Source organism: Amblyraja radiata, chromosome 6 (assembly GCF_010909765.2).
Source record: "Amblyraja radiata isolate CabotCenter1 chromosome 6, sAmbRad1.1.pri, whole genome shotgun sequence".
NCBI lineage: Eukaryota > Metazoa > Chordata > Chondrichthyes > Rajiformes > Rajidae > Amblyraja > Amblyraja radiata.
Window position 1 is genome coordinate 24,664,368 of NC_045961.1, and position 12,983 is coordinate 24,677,350.

The 12,983-nt window shown below is 43.9% G+C and overlaps 1 protein-coding gene across 1 annotated transcript; it reads right to left on the reverse strand.

Moving 5' to 3' along the window:
• Positions 1-5,210: 5,210 nt before the first annotated feature.
• pcdh20 (protocadherin 20) lies at positions 5,211-9,858 on the reverse strand. Its single transcript, XM_033022319.1, has 3 exons — positions 9,734-9,858; positions 6,521-9,504; positions 5,211-6,044 (listed from the first exon to the last, which is right to left on the reverse strand). Exons 1-2 carry the CDS (start codon positions 9,791-9,793, stop codon positions 6,895-6,897), a joined length of 2,670 nt encoding a protein of 889 aa, XP_032878210.1. The 5' UTR covers positions 9,794-9,858; the 3' UTR covers positions 5,211-6,044; positions 6,521-6,894.
• Positions 9,859-12,983: the final 3,125 nt, after the last annotated feature.

Below are 12,983 nucleotides of genomic sequence, written 5' to 3' on the forward strand. Positions count from 1 at the left end.
ATTGAACAGTGCTCCGTGAGATGTTCAAAGCTTGGGATATTTTTTTATAACCTAACCCTGCTTTAAGTTTCTCCACAACTTTATCCCTGACCTGTCTGGTGTGTTCCTTGGGCTTCATGATGCTTTTTGTTCACTAATGTTCTCTAACAAACCTCTGAGGGCTTCACAGAACAGCTGTATTTATACTGAGATTAGATTACACACAAGTGGACTCTATTTACTAATTAGGTGACTTCTGAAGGCAATTGGTTGCACTGGATTTTATTTAGGGGTATCAGAGTAAAGGAGGCTGAATATTTTTGCACGCCACACTTTTCAGTTTTTTATTTGTAAAAAAATTTGAAAACCATGTATAATTTTCCTTCCACTTCACAATTATGCGCCACTTTGTGTTGGTATATCACATAAAATCCCAATAAAATACATTTACGTTTGTGGTTGTAACGTGACAAAATGTGGAAAAGTTCAAGGGGTATGAATACTTTTGCAAGCCACTGTATGTTGGGTTAGTACTTTCTAATTATTACTTTCCAATGCTGATTTTGCAGACAGCAATTATAGAAAAATGCAGTACAGAGAACAACCTTTACGTCCATTCTATGATGAAAATTCCAAGCTTGCCTGGTTCCTCACACAATCTTCATCCTTGCTATTATTATTTTAAGTCTGCACATAATTACAAAAATATATTAGCACTTGGAAATATTTGGGTAATTCCTGTTGATCAATCCTGGTGCTCGTATAGCATGAATGACTGGAAACACATAATTGATTTGAAACACATCCTTTGTATGTAACTATCCTCCACTCCCAATATTTAAGGAGCAAATTGCCCTGCTTTCATGAGCAGAGCTGTGATAATTTCATAAGCACTGTTCTGCTCCATGAATAGACAGTTTTCTCTTTATTGCTTGCTGCACAGTCACTTGTTTGTTGTAGCCCAGACCTAAATGTACCCTCCCATGACATCCCACCAGTACATTTGGCTGACACAATGTTATTGATGGGGACTGTTCTTATATACTCATAAATCCCCTCTACATCTGCTCCAGTTACAATGATGGGTTGATGACATACAGATCATGGATCATTAAGAATTATTGCTTTGTTACATCTTCTCCTATGAACACCTCATTAACAAAGCAGAAAATACCAGTGGACAGAAGAGCTTGCAATCTTACAATTATCTAACTTATTTCCAGAAAAGCTAGTTGTGTGTTTTTATGTTAAGAGTCTTTAAATAAATGCAAGATTTTATTGTTCAGTCCCTGTGAATAGAAATTGTGTCATTTCAAACTATTCACTAAACTGGTTCTGCAGAAAAAGCAGAATATCCTGACACATCTTTACAGGATGACATGCATTCCAGCCCTGGGAATTAATTATCGACAGGTTAAAAGAAGTACTGGGAAAATAATTATTCCATTATAATGTCTGAAATTCTCGAAATGTATGGCAAAGGTTTCTACAGATTCTTGCTTCAAATAACACTTAACAAATATGGAGTTTGCTACTGTGAATTTGATTCCTTTAGCATGGGACATTAGGCGTGATTGTATCCATGACTTTGTCTAACATTGATTGATGAATTGATTGGTAGCCAAGAATGTCTGTGGCTGGAAAGAAAATCATTCATTCCAGTGTGCTCAAATGATGTCGCCCACCGCCACTACATTTAAAATATAATAGGCCCAGAATAGAAAATTACATTGCGTTAGAAATATTAAGGTATATGGAGATATTCTTCTATGTGTTATCAATATCATTAATGCTGTGGTAGTTTCCATCAAACCAAAAGTGTCATTGTTAATTGCTCCTAAAGTTGCTATTTACAGCAGTCAGGGAATATGTTCCCATCATGTTTTCATGGCAACTATTAGAGGGAGTGGGCACCTCTGAAAATACAAAGCTCTCCACATTAATGTGTAAACATAATCCTAGCTCTATCCTGTTTGATGTAGTCATCCACGACCAATATTTGTGGCACACGTACTTAAGATCAATAAACTGCTTGGAATCTGTATGCTTGGACACAGCACTGAGCAACTGCATTTTTGGTTAATCAGGGTTTAGACCACTTCAGGTTGGAAAGGACAACAATATCAATGTTAAAATTCAAAATTCAAAGCTAAAATTTAAAAGTTTGCAAGAGACCTCTCAAGAATGTTTTTAAAAATCTAGTATTGTGCCGGAGAGAAGCCATACTATACATTGTGATAAACTGTGGTCAGGTTTAATGGAGACACAGGGAACTGCAGATGATGGAATATTGAGCAAAGTGCTGGAGGAACTCAGCGGGTCAGGCAAGATCTGTGGAGGATGTTACTTGATCCATTGAGTTCCTCCAATGCTTAGGTCGAGTTTAAATTCTACTCTGCCTTAATAAGCCTGCGAGATGAGGCATTGTAGCATTGTGATTAAGTTACTGGATGAGTATCCAAACACCTGTCACTCGATCCAGAGGCAACAATTCCAAATTAGTCGCTAGAAATTTTAAATTAAAGTAATGCAATAAAACAACAACTCTGAAATTAAAGAACTATTATCAGTATATTTGAATCTAGTGGATTGTGTTAAATACCTAGTTGGTTCATTAATAATGTATATGTGACTCCAGATTCACCCAGAGCTTCTGAATGGGCCTTGTCAGTCACTTGGTAAAAAAAGGACAGATACGGATAGGTAATAAATGGTAGCCTAAGCAATGATGTTTGCAAATTAGACACAAAATGCTGAGTAACTCAGCGGGACAGGCAGCATCTGTAAGAGAAGAAATGGGTGATGTTTCGGATCGAGACCCTTCTTCAGTCTGAAGAAGGGTCTCGACCCGAAACGTCACGCATTCCTTCTCTCCAGAGATGCTGCCTGTCCCGCTGAGTTACTCCAGCATTTTGTGTCTACCTTCGATTTAAACCAGCATCGGCTGTTCTTTCCTCCAAGTGATGTTTGCAACATCTGACTGACAGGATAATATCCTGATAACTGCCAAAACATCTTTAAAACGGTGCAAAGATAGAACCCAGAACCTTGAGAATAAAGTTTTATCGCCTGATTAAATTAATTCAAACAATGGTTAAAACAGTTTTGGTTGAACCAATATTGAGGTTTAAATCTGGAAGGACTAACCTAGACATTTGTAAAAGATATAGCAAAAATGAGAGATGATTAGTAATAAAAAGCTGATTTTTGTGTCACTTAATTCAATCTAAATGGTGGTTTGGCAGTATTAAAATGCTTATTATTTGTTTCTAGTGATTTTAAAAGCATAGTATATTTTGGTCCAGTCTCTTAAACATAAAGCCATGATGATCTTTATGAACACAGAACAGTGCAGCATAGGAACAGGCTCTTTGGCTCACTGTGTCTGTGCCGAGCATAATGTGAAAAACAACTCTTATCTGTCTGCACATAATTCATATCAATCTATTCCCTGCATATGCATGTGCCTATCCAACAACAAATATCGTACCTGCTTGCACTACCACCCCAGGCAGTCTGTTCCAGGTACTCAACACCCTCTGTGTAAAATATATTTACATGCTACGCGCATCTCCTTTAAACTTTGCTCCACTCACCTTAGAGCTATGCCCACTACTTTTTGATCTTCCATCCTGGGAAAAGGGTTCTGACTGTCTACCCTCTCTATGTTTCTCATAATTTTATACACTTCTATCAGGTCCACTTAATCTGCAACGTTCCGGATTTTAATCCACTGAATTAGAGTCATGGAGAGAAACTGCAAGGAAACAGACTCTTTGACCCACCATGTTTAGTTTAGTTTAGAGATACAGTGTGGAAACTGTTCCTTTGGCCCACTGAGTCCATGCCAACCAGTGATCACCCTTACACTAGTTCTATGTCCTACACACTGGGGGCAATTTACAGAAGCCAACTACAAACCTGCATGTGTTTGGAACGTTGGAGGAATCTGGAGCAACCGGAGAAAACCCACGAGGTCACAGGCAGAACGTACAAACTCCACACAGACAGCACCCGAGGTCAAGATTGAACCCAGGTCTCTGGCGCTGTGATTCAGCAGCTCTATCGCTGAGCCACTGTGCCACCCTCAATCACCCACTAACACAAATCCTATTTTGATCCCATTCTTTTTTCTCCCTATATTCTCATCAGCTTCCCCCAGATTTTACCACTCACCTACACATGTGGGGCAGTTTGCTGTGGACAGTTAAATGGCCAACTGCATGCCTTAAAGGTGTGGGAGGAAACCGGAGCACCTGGATTAAACCCACATGGTCACAAGGAGAAATGCAAACTCCATGTGCACAGCATCCGAATTCTGGATTGAACCCAGGGCAATGGCAGCAGCTCTATTAGTTGTACTACTGTGACCCAAAGAAGGGGGAAAAATCATCGAGTGATACATCGAGCACCACTGGAAATTGGAGGAGCAGCACCTGATATTCCGCTTGGGCAGTTTGCACCCTAGCAGCATAAACATTGACTTCTCCAATTTCCGGTAGCCCTTGCTGTCTCCTCCCCTTTTCAGCTCTCCCTCAGCCCTCGGGCTCCTCCTCTTCCTTTCTCCTTTCTTCTCCCCGCCCCCCCCCCCACCCTACATCAGTCTGAAGAAGGGGTTCGGCCCGAAACGTTGCCTATTTCCTTCGCTCCATAGATGCTGCTGCACCCGCTGAGTTTCTCCAGCACTTTTGTCTACCAGCACAGAAACAGGTCCTTCAGTGCAAATTGTCCATGCTGACCAAGTTTCTTTACTGAGCTTGTCCAATTTGCTTACATTTGGCCCATATCTCTCAAAAAAATCCCGCCCATGAACCTGTCCAAATGTTTTTTATCCATTATAACTGTATCTGTCTACTACTTGCTCTGGCAGCTAATTCCACATATCCATCACCCTCTGTGTGAAAAGGTTGTCTCTCAGGTTCCCTTTAAATCCTTCCCCCCTCACCTTATATCTATACACTCTAATATTACACATCGCTATCCTGGGAAATAGACCAACCATTCATCTTATCTTTGTCCCTCGTAGTTTTATATAAAGTACCTCTATTACATCACTTCTCAGCCTCCTGCAATCCAGAAAAATAACTCCCATCTTATCCACTCCCTCCTTACTAGCTCTTTGAACGTTACATCTTGAAAAATAACATATATTCCATATTTTACAAATTGAGTTTTTATTTAAAGTCTTAACTTCATAATTTTAAATAAAAAATAAATAATTTATTTGCAACAAAATGTTTCATATAGCTGTTGTAGACTTCAATACAAATGGTCACAAATTAAGTCATTTACACAAATATTGTTGGTCATAATTTTCTCATCAGATAATTGAATCCAGTTTAAATTCAATTCCCATATTCTGGGTGAAACTTGAAACAAGGCCAGTTAATCACCTATTTCAAACAAAAACAGAAAATCCATGAAGCGCTCTGGTGAAGCAGCAACCATGGTGAGAGAAACAAAGTCAACTCCTTTTGTTCTGGTAAAGATCTCCTCCCCACAGCTGGAAAAGTCAGATAAAAAGCATATTAAATTACAAAATATCTGCAATTTAATGCTAATTTTCTCATTTTTCCAGTTCTGCTGGAGAATCTTCAACCAAAACATAGAATTTTTCAATCTGAAGAAGGGTCTCGACCCGAAACGTCACCTATTCCTTAGCTCCATAGATGTTGTCTGACAGTTACTCCAGCTTTTTTGAGTCTATCTATTGAATTTTCTCTCTGCACTGATGCTGCTTCATCTGTTGAGAGCTCCAGAGATTTTTTTTGGAATTCCAGCATTACATATTTTGATCCAAGACCTTCAAGGTCAAAATTTCAAGGTCAGTTTATTGTCACATGTATCAATTAAGGTACAGTGAAATTCTTATGTTGCTTTAATTTTCTGTCCAATATTCGTCTGATTGCCCAGTTCAATAAAATTCATTTGGTGTCAGAAGGGACTCATTTAAGGAAGAAAAGCGACTTCATGATTTTCAAAACCTAATTATGTTTGGTAATGTTCATTGCTGCTGCTTTTCAATGTATATAGCTTCAATCAATAGTTTTGGAACTGAAGGCAACCTGAAATGATAAAGAGTAGTGTTACACATTGTTCGAAAGTAAAATTAATTGGTGTTTCTTAAAAATACTTCAATAGAAGAATCTTGAACATTTCTAGATGCTTTTAAAGAAATGTGAGTCTCCTTTACTTCTCAATTGTATAATGGTTCCAACATTTGGCAAATAAACTGTCCTAAAACTAAACATATTCACAACATTTTACACAGAAATCCTAGTATTACCTAGGAGTGATGTAGAGACTGATCATTTATATCCCCTTTCTTTTAGTTATATAATCATGTTATATTTTAATTTACCCAATTTTACTCCCAGACTATTTTGACAAAGTTATCTTAATAATCAATCTGCAAGTTTTTTTAAAAAATAGCACTTCAAGAGTGATCGAGATCTTCAAGGTCATCTCATCATTCCACATATCCATCACCATCTCATCATTGAAGCCAAATGCAATAAAGAAACAGATTTCAGCAACATACCGTATCTTTTTTCTGATTGCTTGGTCAGCCATAGAAAGAAGCAAGAGTTGAATTGGATTGTTGCAGTTCTTTGTTTCTGGAGTTTGTGGCCCTGCGTTTTGTTGTTATAAAATGAAGCATTGGGATCAATCATATATCCAAGTGTGCAAGTTTAAGCATTTTGTACAAAATAACAGTGTGCAATTTTGCAAAGAGAATACTATCTTCAACTACATGGTGTAGTTTGGTTCTGTAAACAATATATTCATTGATTGCTGATCAGATTGGAGCTCAGTAACATAAATCCTTCAGACAAATACATTTTAAACTAAGATGATGGTAACCTCATTGATGCGCCCTGATCAATTGTCATCTGTCCAGTCTCAATTACAAATCTAAATCACTGATTTCTTCAATGATGTACATGAAGCAATCTTGTTTAATGGGATATCAACCTCTCCAACGCAGAAATTTTTACGTCTGTGCTTCCTTTTTCTGAGCGAAACGTAACTCACCAAACCAAATACCAAGATCAGAAGGCCAAAGCATAAACCAGATAGTGCTATCAACACAGTCTGGCAGGGGAATACGTTGACTTCTGTTTGAAAAGGGTCAGTCCTGGTCTCTGGGAGACTTTCCTCAATCCTGATGTCGGGCTCCTTCCTCAGCAGGTTTTCTATGTAACTTTCATTGCTCAATGTTTCATTGACAAAGAGGTTGACTATGACTGTGGAGTGAAGTGGCTCTGGGTAACCGTGATCGCTGACTTTGACCAGCAGTCTATACAGTCCATAGTCATTCTTCACCAAAGTCCCAATTAAGGTGATGTTACCCGTTCCTGTGTCAATGACAAAGGTCTCTGGACGGGGTCCTCTGTGGCCAATGATGCTGTAAGCAATGACAGCATTCATTCCCGTGTCTTTGTCAACCGCATACACTTCGGTGATGGAAGACCCAGGAGCTGTGGATGGGGCCACCAGAAGAAAAGAGAGATTGGACTGAGGGAACAAGACCAACGGTGGGTTATCATTGACATCCGTTAGGAGAACAGTCACCTTCGCTATAGTGGACAGAGCAGGCACCCCGCCGTCTGTAGCTTGGACCCAGAGAACATAGGAGCTCTGCTGCTCCCGGTCCAAGGGGGCTTTAGCCATGAGGTTCCCCCTGCCCGTGTCGATGACAAATTGGTCACTGCCGTTGAGGATGGACAGAGCCACCCAGCCGTTATTTCCAGCGTCAGCATCCATAACGCCGATCACTCCAATCTCGCTGAAACTCGGGTGGTCTTCGGGGACAAAGAAGTTGAAGTCCTTGTTGATGAACCTGGGGCTGTTGTCATTGGTGTCCAGCACGGTGAGGAGGACGGTGGCCGTCGATTCCCGGGCCGGGGTCCCGCCATCGATAGCCTTGACCAAGATGCGATACTTCTCCTGTTCTTCGCGGTCCAGCGGCGCCGCCACCGTGAGCACCCCGCTGTATTTGTCCAGGCCGAAGACGGGCAGGGCTCCGGGGAGCAGGGCGAAGGTGACACTGCCCATCCGCCCGCTGTCCGCGTCGCTGGCCTCCACTCTGGCCAGGAAGCTGCCGGCCGGCTTGTTCTCCTCGATGTCCACGTCCAACAAGGGTTGGAGGAAGACGGGCGAGTTGTCGTTCTCGTCCAGCAGCCGGATCTTGAGGTGGGTCCGGAGGGCGAGGCCGTCGGCGCTCTCGGCCACCACGGTCACCTCGTACTCGGGCATCAGCTCGTAGTCGAGCTCCTGCGAGGTCTCCAGCAGGTACTCGTCTCGGAAGGCGCGGTAGGGGGCCAGGCGGAACGGCCCCGGGCCCTGCAGGTAGCAGCGGGGAGGGCGGCGGCGCTCGGGGTCGCTGACGGTGAATAAGGCGATGGGTGTGCGGGCGGGTTCGCTCTCCTTCAGGTAAACCACGCCGTCCGACTGCACGGCGATGTAGCGAGGGCTGACCCGGGGCGGCGCCGGCTGCAGCGGCTGGATGGCCAAACGCACGGCAGCGGTGACCGGGCTGCAGCCGGTGCCCGTGGCCAACACAGTCAAACGGTGCAGCCTCGCCGTGCTGCCCAGGATGGGGTCGGCCAACCGGATCACCCCCGAGCTGCTGTCCAGGCTGAAGAGCCGCGCCGAGCTGGCGGGCACCCGGTCGCCGTAGGAGTAGACGATGCGGGCGTTGTAGCCCAGGTCGGGGTCGGTGGCGAGCAGCCGGGCGAGCGGGCTGCCCACCGTGGCGTTGGAGCCGACCGTAATGTTGAGGCTGGACTCGGTGTAACGCGGGCAGTTGTCGTTGACATCGGTGACGGTGACGGTGAGGCTGGCGGTGCCGGAGCGGCGGGGAGAGCCGCCGTCCTCGGCCACCAACACCATCTGGTACAGGTCTCGGGATTCCCGGTCCAGGGGCGCCTGTAACACCAGCCACGGCACCGGGGAGCCGCCGCCGCCGCCAGTCCGCTCGGTGACCAGCGAGAAGCCGGCGTGGTCGCCGGACAGCCGGTAGCTCTGCACCCCGTGAACGCCCGGGTCTCCGTCCTCTGCCGGCGGCTCCAGCGAGTAGCGGGAACCCGGCTCGGCGTTCTCCGCCACCGACACGCCGATGCTGGCGGCAGGGAACCGCGGCGGGTTGTCGTTGATGTCCTCCACCAAGATGCTGATCTTGAGCAGTCTGAAGAGGCTGGCGGGCAGCAAGATGACATCGAGGAAGAGCCAGCATTCCTGCTCCGGCTCTTCGGGGCACAACCTCTCACGGTCCAGCTGCGAGTCTGAGGTCCGCAGCTCCCCCGTGTCCCGGTCCAGATCCACGAAGCGCCCGTCCACCGGTTGCGACGCCAAGTTGTAGGTGACGCCGGAGTCGGGCGAGCCTCCCAGCTTGAGGTCGGTGGCCAGGTTGCCTATGAGGGTCCTGCTCGGGGACTCTTCCTTCACTCTGTAGACCAGGTCAGACGCCAGGCTCATGCCAGCGAGAAGCAATCCCACCAGGAAAAAACACCGGCACGTTTCCTGCAGGAAAACAGAAGAAGGTAAGTAGTTCAAAAAGTAAACGAAACGGATGATCACCATGAATAACAATGCTTCCGCTCACTCTGTGCAGCGGTGCAAGCACTAAAAGGTTAGTTCTAAACTTTGTGCATCAGTTGGGCTGACTGACTGCAAGCGGTCATACAGTTTCTCCAACACTTTCACGTTTCGGTAGCCGGGCTGCAGCAATGGTTTATATATCTGTTCTTACCTGGACCTTGGTGTGGTGGACAGCACGCCGGCCCAAGCCTCGATCCATGCTGAGTGACATTTCAAGGGGGAAGGAGCCCTGGGATCAGGAGCGCTTCGCTGTTGTGCTGGTCGTGCTCACTGGCACTGTGCTCTCCTCCCCGGCTTCTCATTCTCACTCTGCATTAGTGAATGGGAAATCGATGCCGCCCGTCACTCGCCGCCACGCCCATTCTTCCCTACAAACAATTCTCACATCAATCGGCGGGCTTTTCACTTGCCTGGCGGACTGGAGAGTGTAGTTTACAGCCCCCTTTACAGGGTGTAATATTAACGTACTACACGGGAGGATTTGACGTTATATCACATATCCTGCATGTCATACCTTACATGTTGGTGAGGTTTTGAGTCTTTGCCAAATATTCAATGACGGCGCGGCCAATCTGTTAAAGGTCATGCGTCAAGAGGTCTGATTTGTCGTAAGAACAGAATTAAGTTTTTACTTCAATAAAGTTCTTCTTCACAGTGAATGGCAGGGCCGTGAGGAATGTTGTAGAGCAGAGGGATCTTGTTGTGCAGGTACATAGATCCTTGTTGGTAGATAGGGTGATCAAGAAGACTTTTGGCCTTCATCAGTCAAGGTATAATGTGACAGTTGTACGTCGTAGGTGAGGCCACATTTGGTTTGGTCACCCTGCTTTGGAAGGATATAATTAACCTTAAAAGAGTGCAGAGAAGATTTACGAGGATGTTGCCAGTACTTGAGAAGCTATAGCGAGATATATATTGAGATTTAATAGGAATCTTTTATTTATTTATTTTTTATTTGTATTTTTATTGGAAGCAATGTACAGTAGTATAAACCGCGGCATATGACAAAATACATTTAATGTACATCTTCTATTTTAAATTTAACAAGAAAGAAGTAGAAGAGAGAAAGAGAGAGAAAGTGAAAGAAATAGTGATGTGTAAACCCCTAGACTACCAGATAGTGCAGTCCAGGAGTGAACGAGTAAAAGCCTATAGAAAAGTAAGAAGACAAAAACCAAAAATAATAAAGAAAAATTAAAAAGGGACCCTTACGTGTTGACCCTTATCTGCTTCATTTCTCACCACACCCATCGTGAATCGGTTTAATTCCAGAGTTGTGTTGCACCATACTATACTTGTAATGAATCAATGAAAGGAGACCATGTCTTTAAAAATGGCTTACCTGGATAGGAAAGGTCTTGAGGGATATGTGCCAAATGCAGAAAGGTGGGATTATTGTAGATGGGGTATTTTGGTCGGCAAGGGCAAGTCAGGACAAAGGGCCTGTTTGCAGGCTGAATAACTCTATAACTTGGTTAAGCTATGCAAGCACATTACACGTGACAACAATGAACATACAATAAATTATAAGCAAACCAGTCCATCATAGTGCAAAAACCAAAGTATGTACAGAAACCATTGTAATACAAACTCCATAGTGATTCGGTGCAGAGGTAGCATTGTGCGAAGGGTTGTACAAGTTAGTTCGGTAAGCTGACGGTTGATGAGCAGAAGCTGTTCTTGAACCTGACGAAACAGGTCCTGTTCCGATAGTCAGTATATTGTTCTCCACCATGCACTTGAATAGATTCAATTGAGTGTTCAGTAACACGCCGAATTTCCTTAAACATTTGAAGAAGTAAATGCTTTCAAGATATTCTCCGGTGATATCCACAAACAGCATTATGTATATTTATTTACCTTGACGATACTTCATTAGCCATGTAGACGGATTATTTTAAGACAATGGAAAGTTAATCTGCACACCTCAATTGTAATCGAACCCACCTAAAATAACATTTCCTTGTCCACATTAATGACTCCCAAGGATTACACGGGTGAACAGGTAGTGCCATGGAACAAAAATAAAACTCAGTATATATCAATGGAAAATTGTAATTGCTGGAGATCAAACTTTTAATTAGCCTCAATACCATCCAATTATTTACTAAAAGTCGGAAACAATGGTGAAAGTTAACAGGAAACTCACAGGGACATTCTAGCAAAGTGATATTCCTGCCCTTCGTAGATTACCTGTCTTGCGACAGTCAAGTGCTATCTCTATCTGATGATAAAGATACTAAAGATGGGGCGACACAGTGGTGCAGTGGTGAGTTACGCCCCTGTCCCACTTAGGAAACCTGAACGGAAACCTCTGGAGACTTTGCGCCCCACCCAAGGTTTCCGTGCGGTTCCTGGAGGTTTTCGGAGGTTTTTGTCAGTCTCCCGACCTGCTTCCACTACCTCCAGGTGCTCCGGTTTCCTCTCACACTCCATAGACATATTGGTTTGTAGGTTAATTGGCTTCAGTAAATTGTAAAATTGTCCCTAGTGTGTAGGATAGTGCTAGTGTATGGGGAGATCACTGGTCAGTGCGGAGTCGGTGGGCCAAAGGGCCTGTTTCCACGCTGTATCTCTAAAGTCTAAGGTCTGTATCCAGCATATCAACACACAGGTGAGTGGCATTATCTGAGTCATAACTGGCTCCTGAAAATCTACATTACCTCAGTAGCCACTGACTTTATTAAATATTATTCTCTGTAGGGGTGCGAAAAATTCTGCCCATGAATCTTCTTTCTATAAAGATCACCAATCAACATGCAAACATGAATTAACACTTTTGGTCAGCATGAAGTCTGACCTGTAGCATTACATACATAGATACATAGTCAATAGGTGCAGGAGTAAGCCATTCGGCCCTTCGAGCCAGCGTGATCATGGCTGATCATCCACAATCAGTAACCCGTTCCTGCCTTCTCCCCATAAACCTTGATTCCGCTAGCCCTAAGAGCTCTATCTAACTCTTTTTTTTTAATATATCCAGTGAATTGGCCTCCACTGCCTTCTGAGGCAGAGAATTCCACAAATTCACAACTCTCTGTGTGCAAAATTATTTCCTCATCTCAGTTCTAAATGGCCTACCTCTTATTCTTAAACTGTGGCCCCTGGTTCTGGACTCCCCCCAACATCGGAAACATGTTTCCTGCATCTAGCGTGTCCAATCCCTTAATAATTATTTATGTGTCTATAAGAACCCTCTCATCCTTCTGAATTCCAGTGAATACAAGCTCAGTCGCTCCATTCTTTCATCATATGTCCGTCCCACCATCCCGGGAATTATCCTCGTGAACGTACATTGCACTCTCTCAATAGCAAGAATGTCCTTCCTCAAATTAGGAGACCAAAACTGCACACAATACTCCAGGTGTGGTCTCACCAGGGCCCTGTGCAACTGCAGAAGG

Bases quoted from the DNA above. Each gene is read 5' to 3' on its own strand.
- pcdh20 (XM_033022319.1), bottom strand. From the start codon at position 9,793: ATGTCACTCAGCATGGATCGAGGCTTGGGCCGGCGTGCTGTCCACCAC. The intron at 9,505-9,733 runs GTAAGAACAGAT...GTTTTCCTGCAG, and splicing joins TCCACCACACCAAGGTCCAG to GAAACGTGCCGGTGTTTTTT.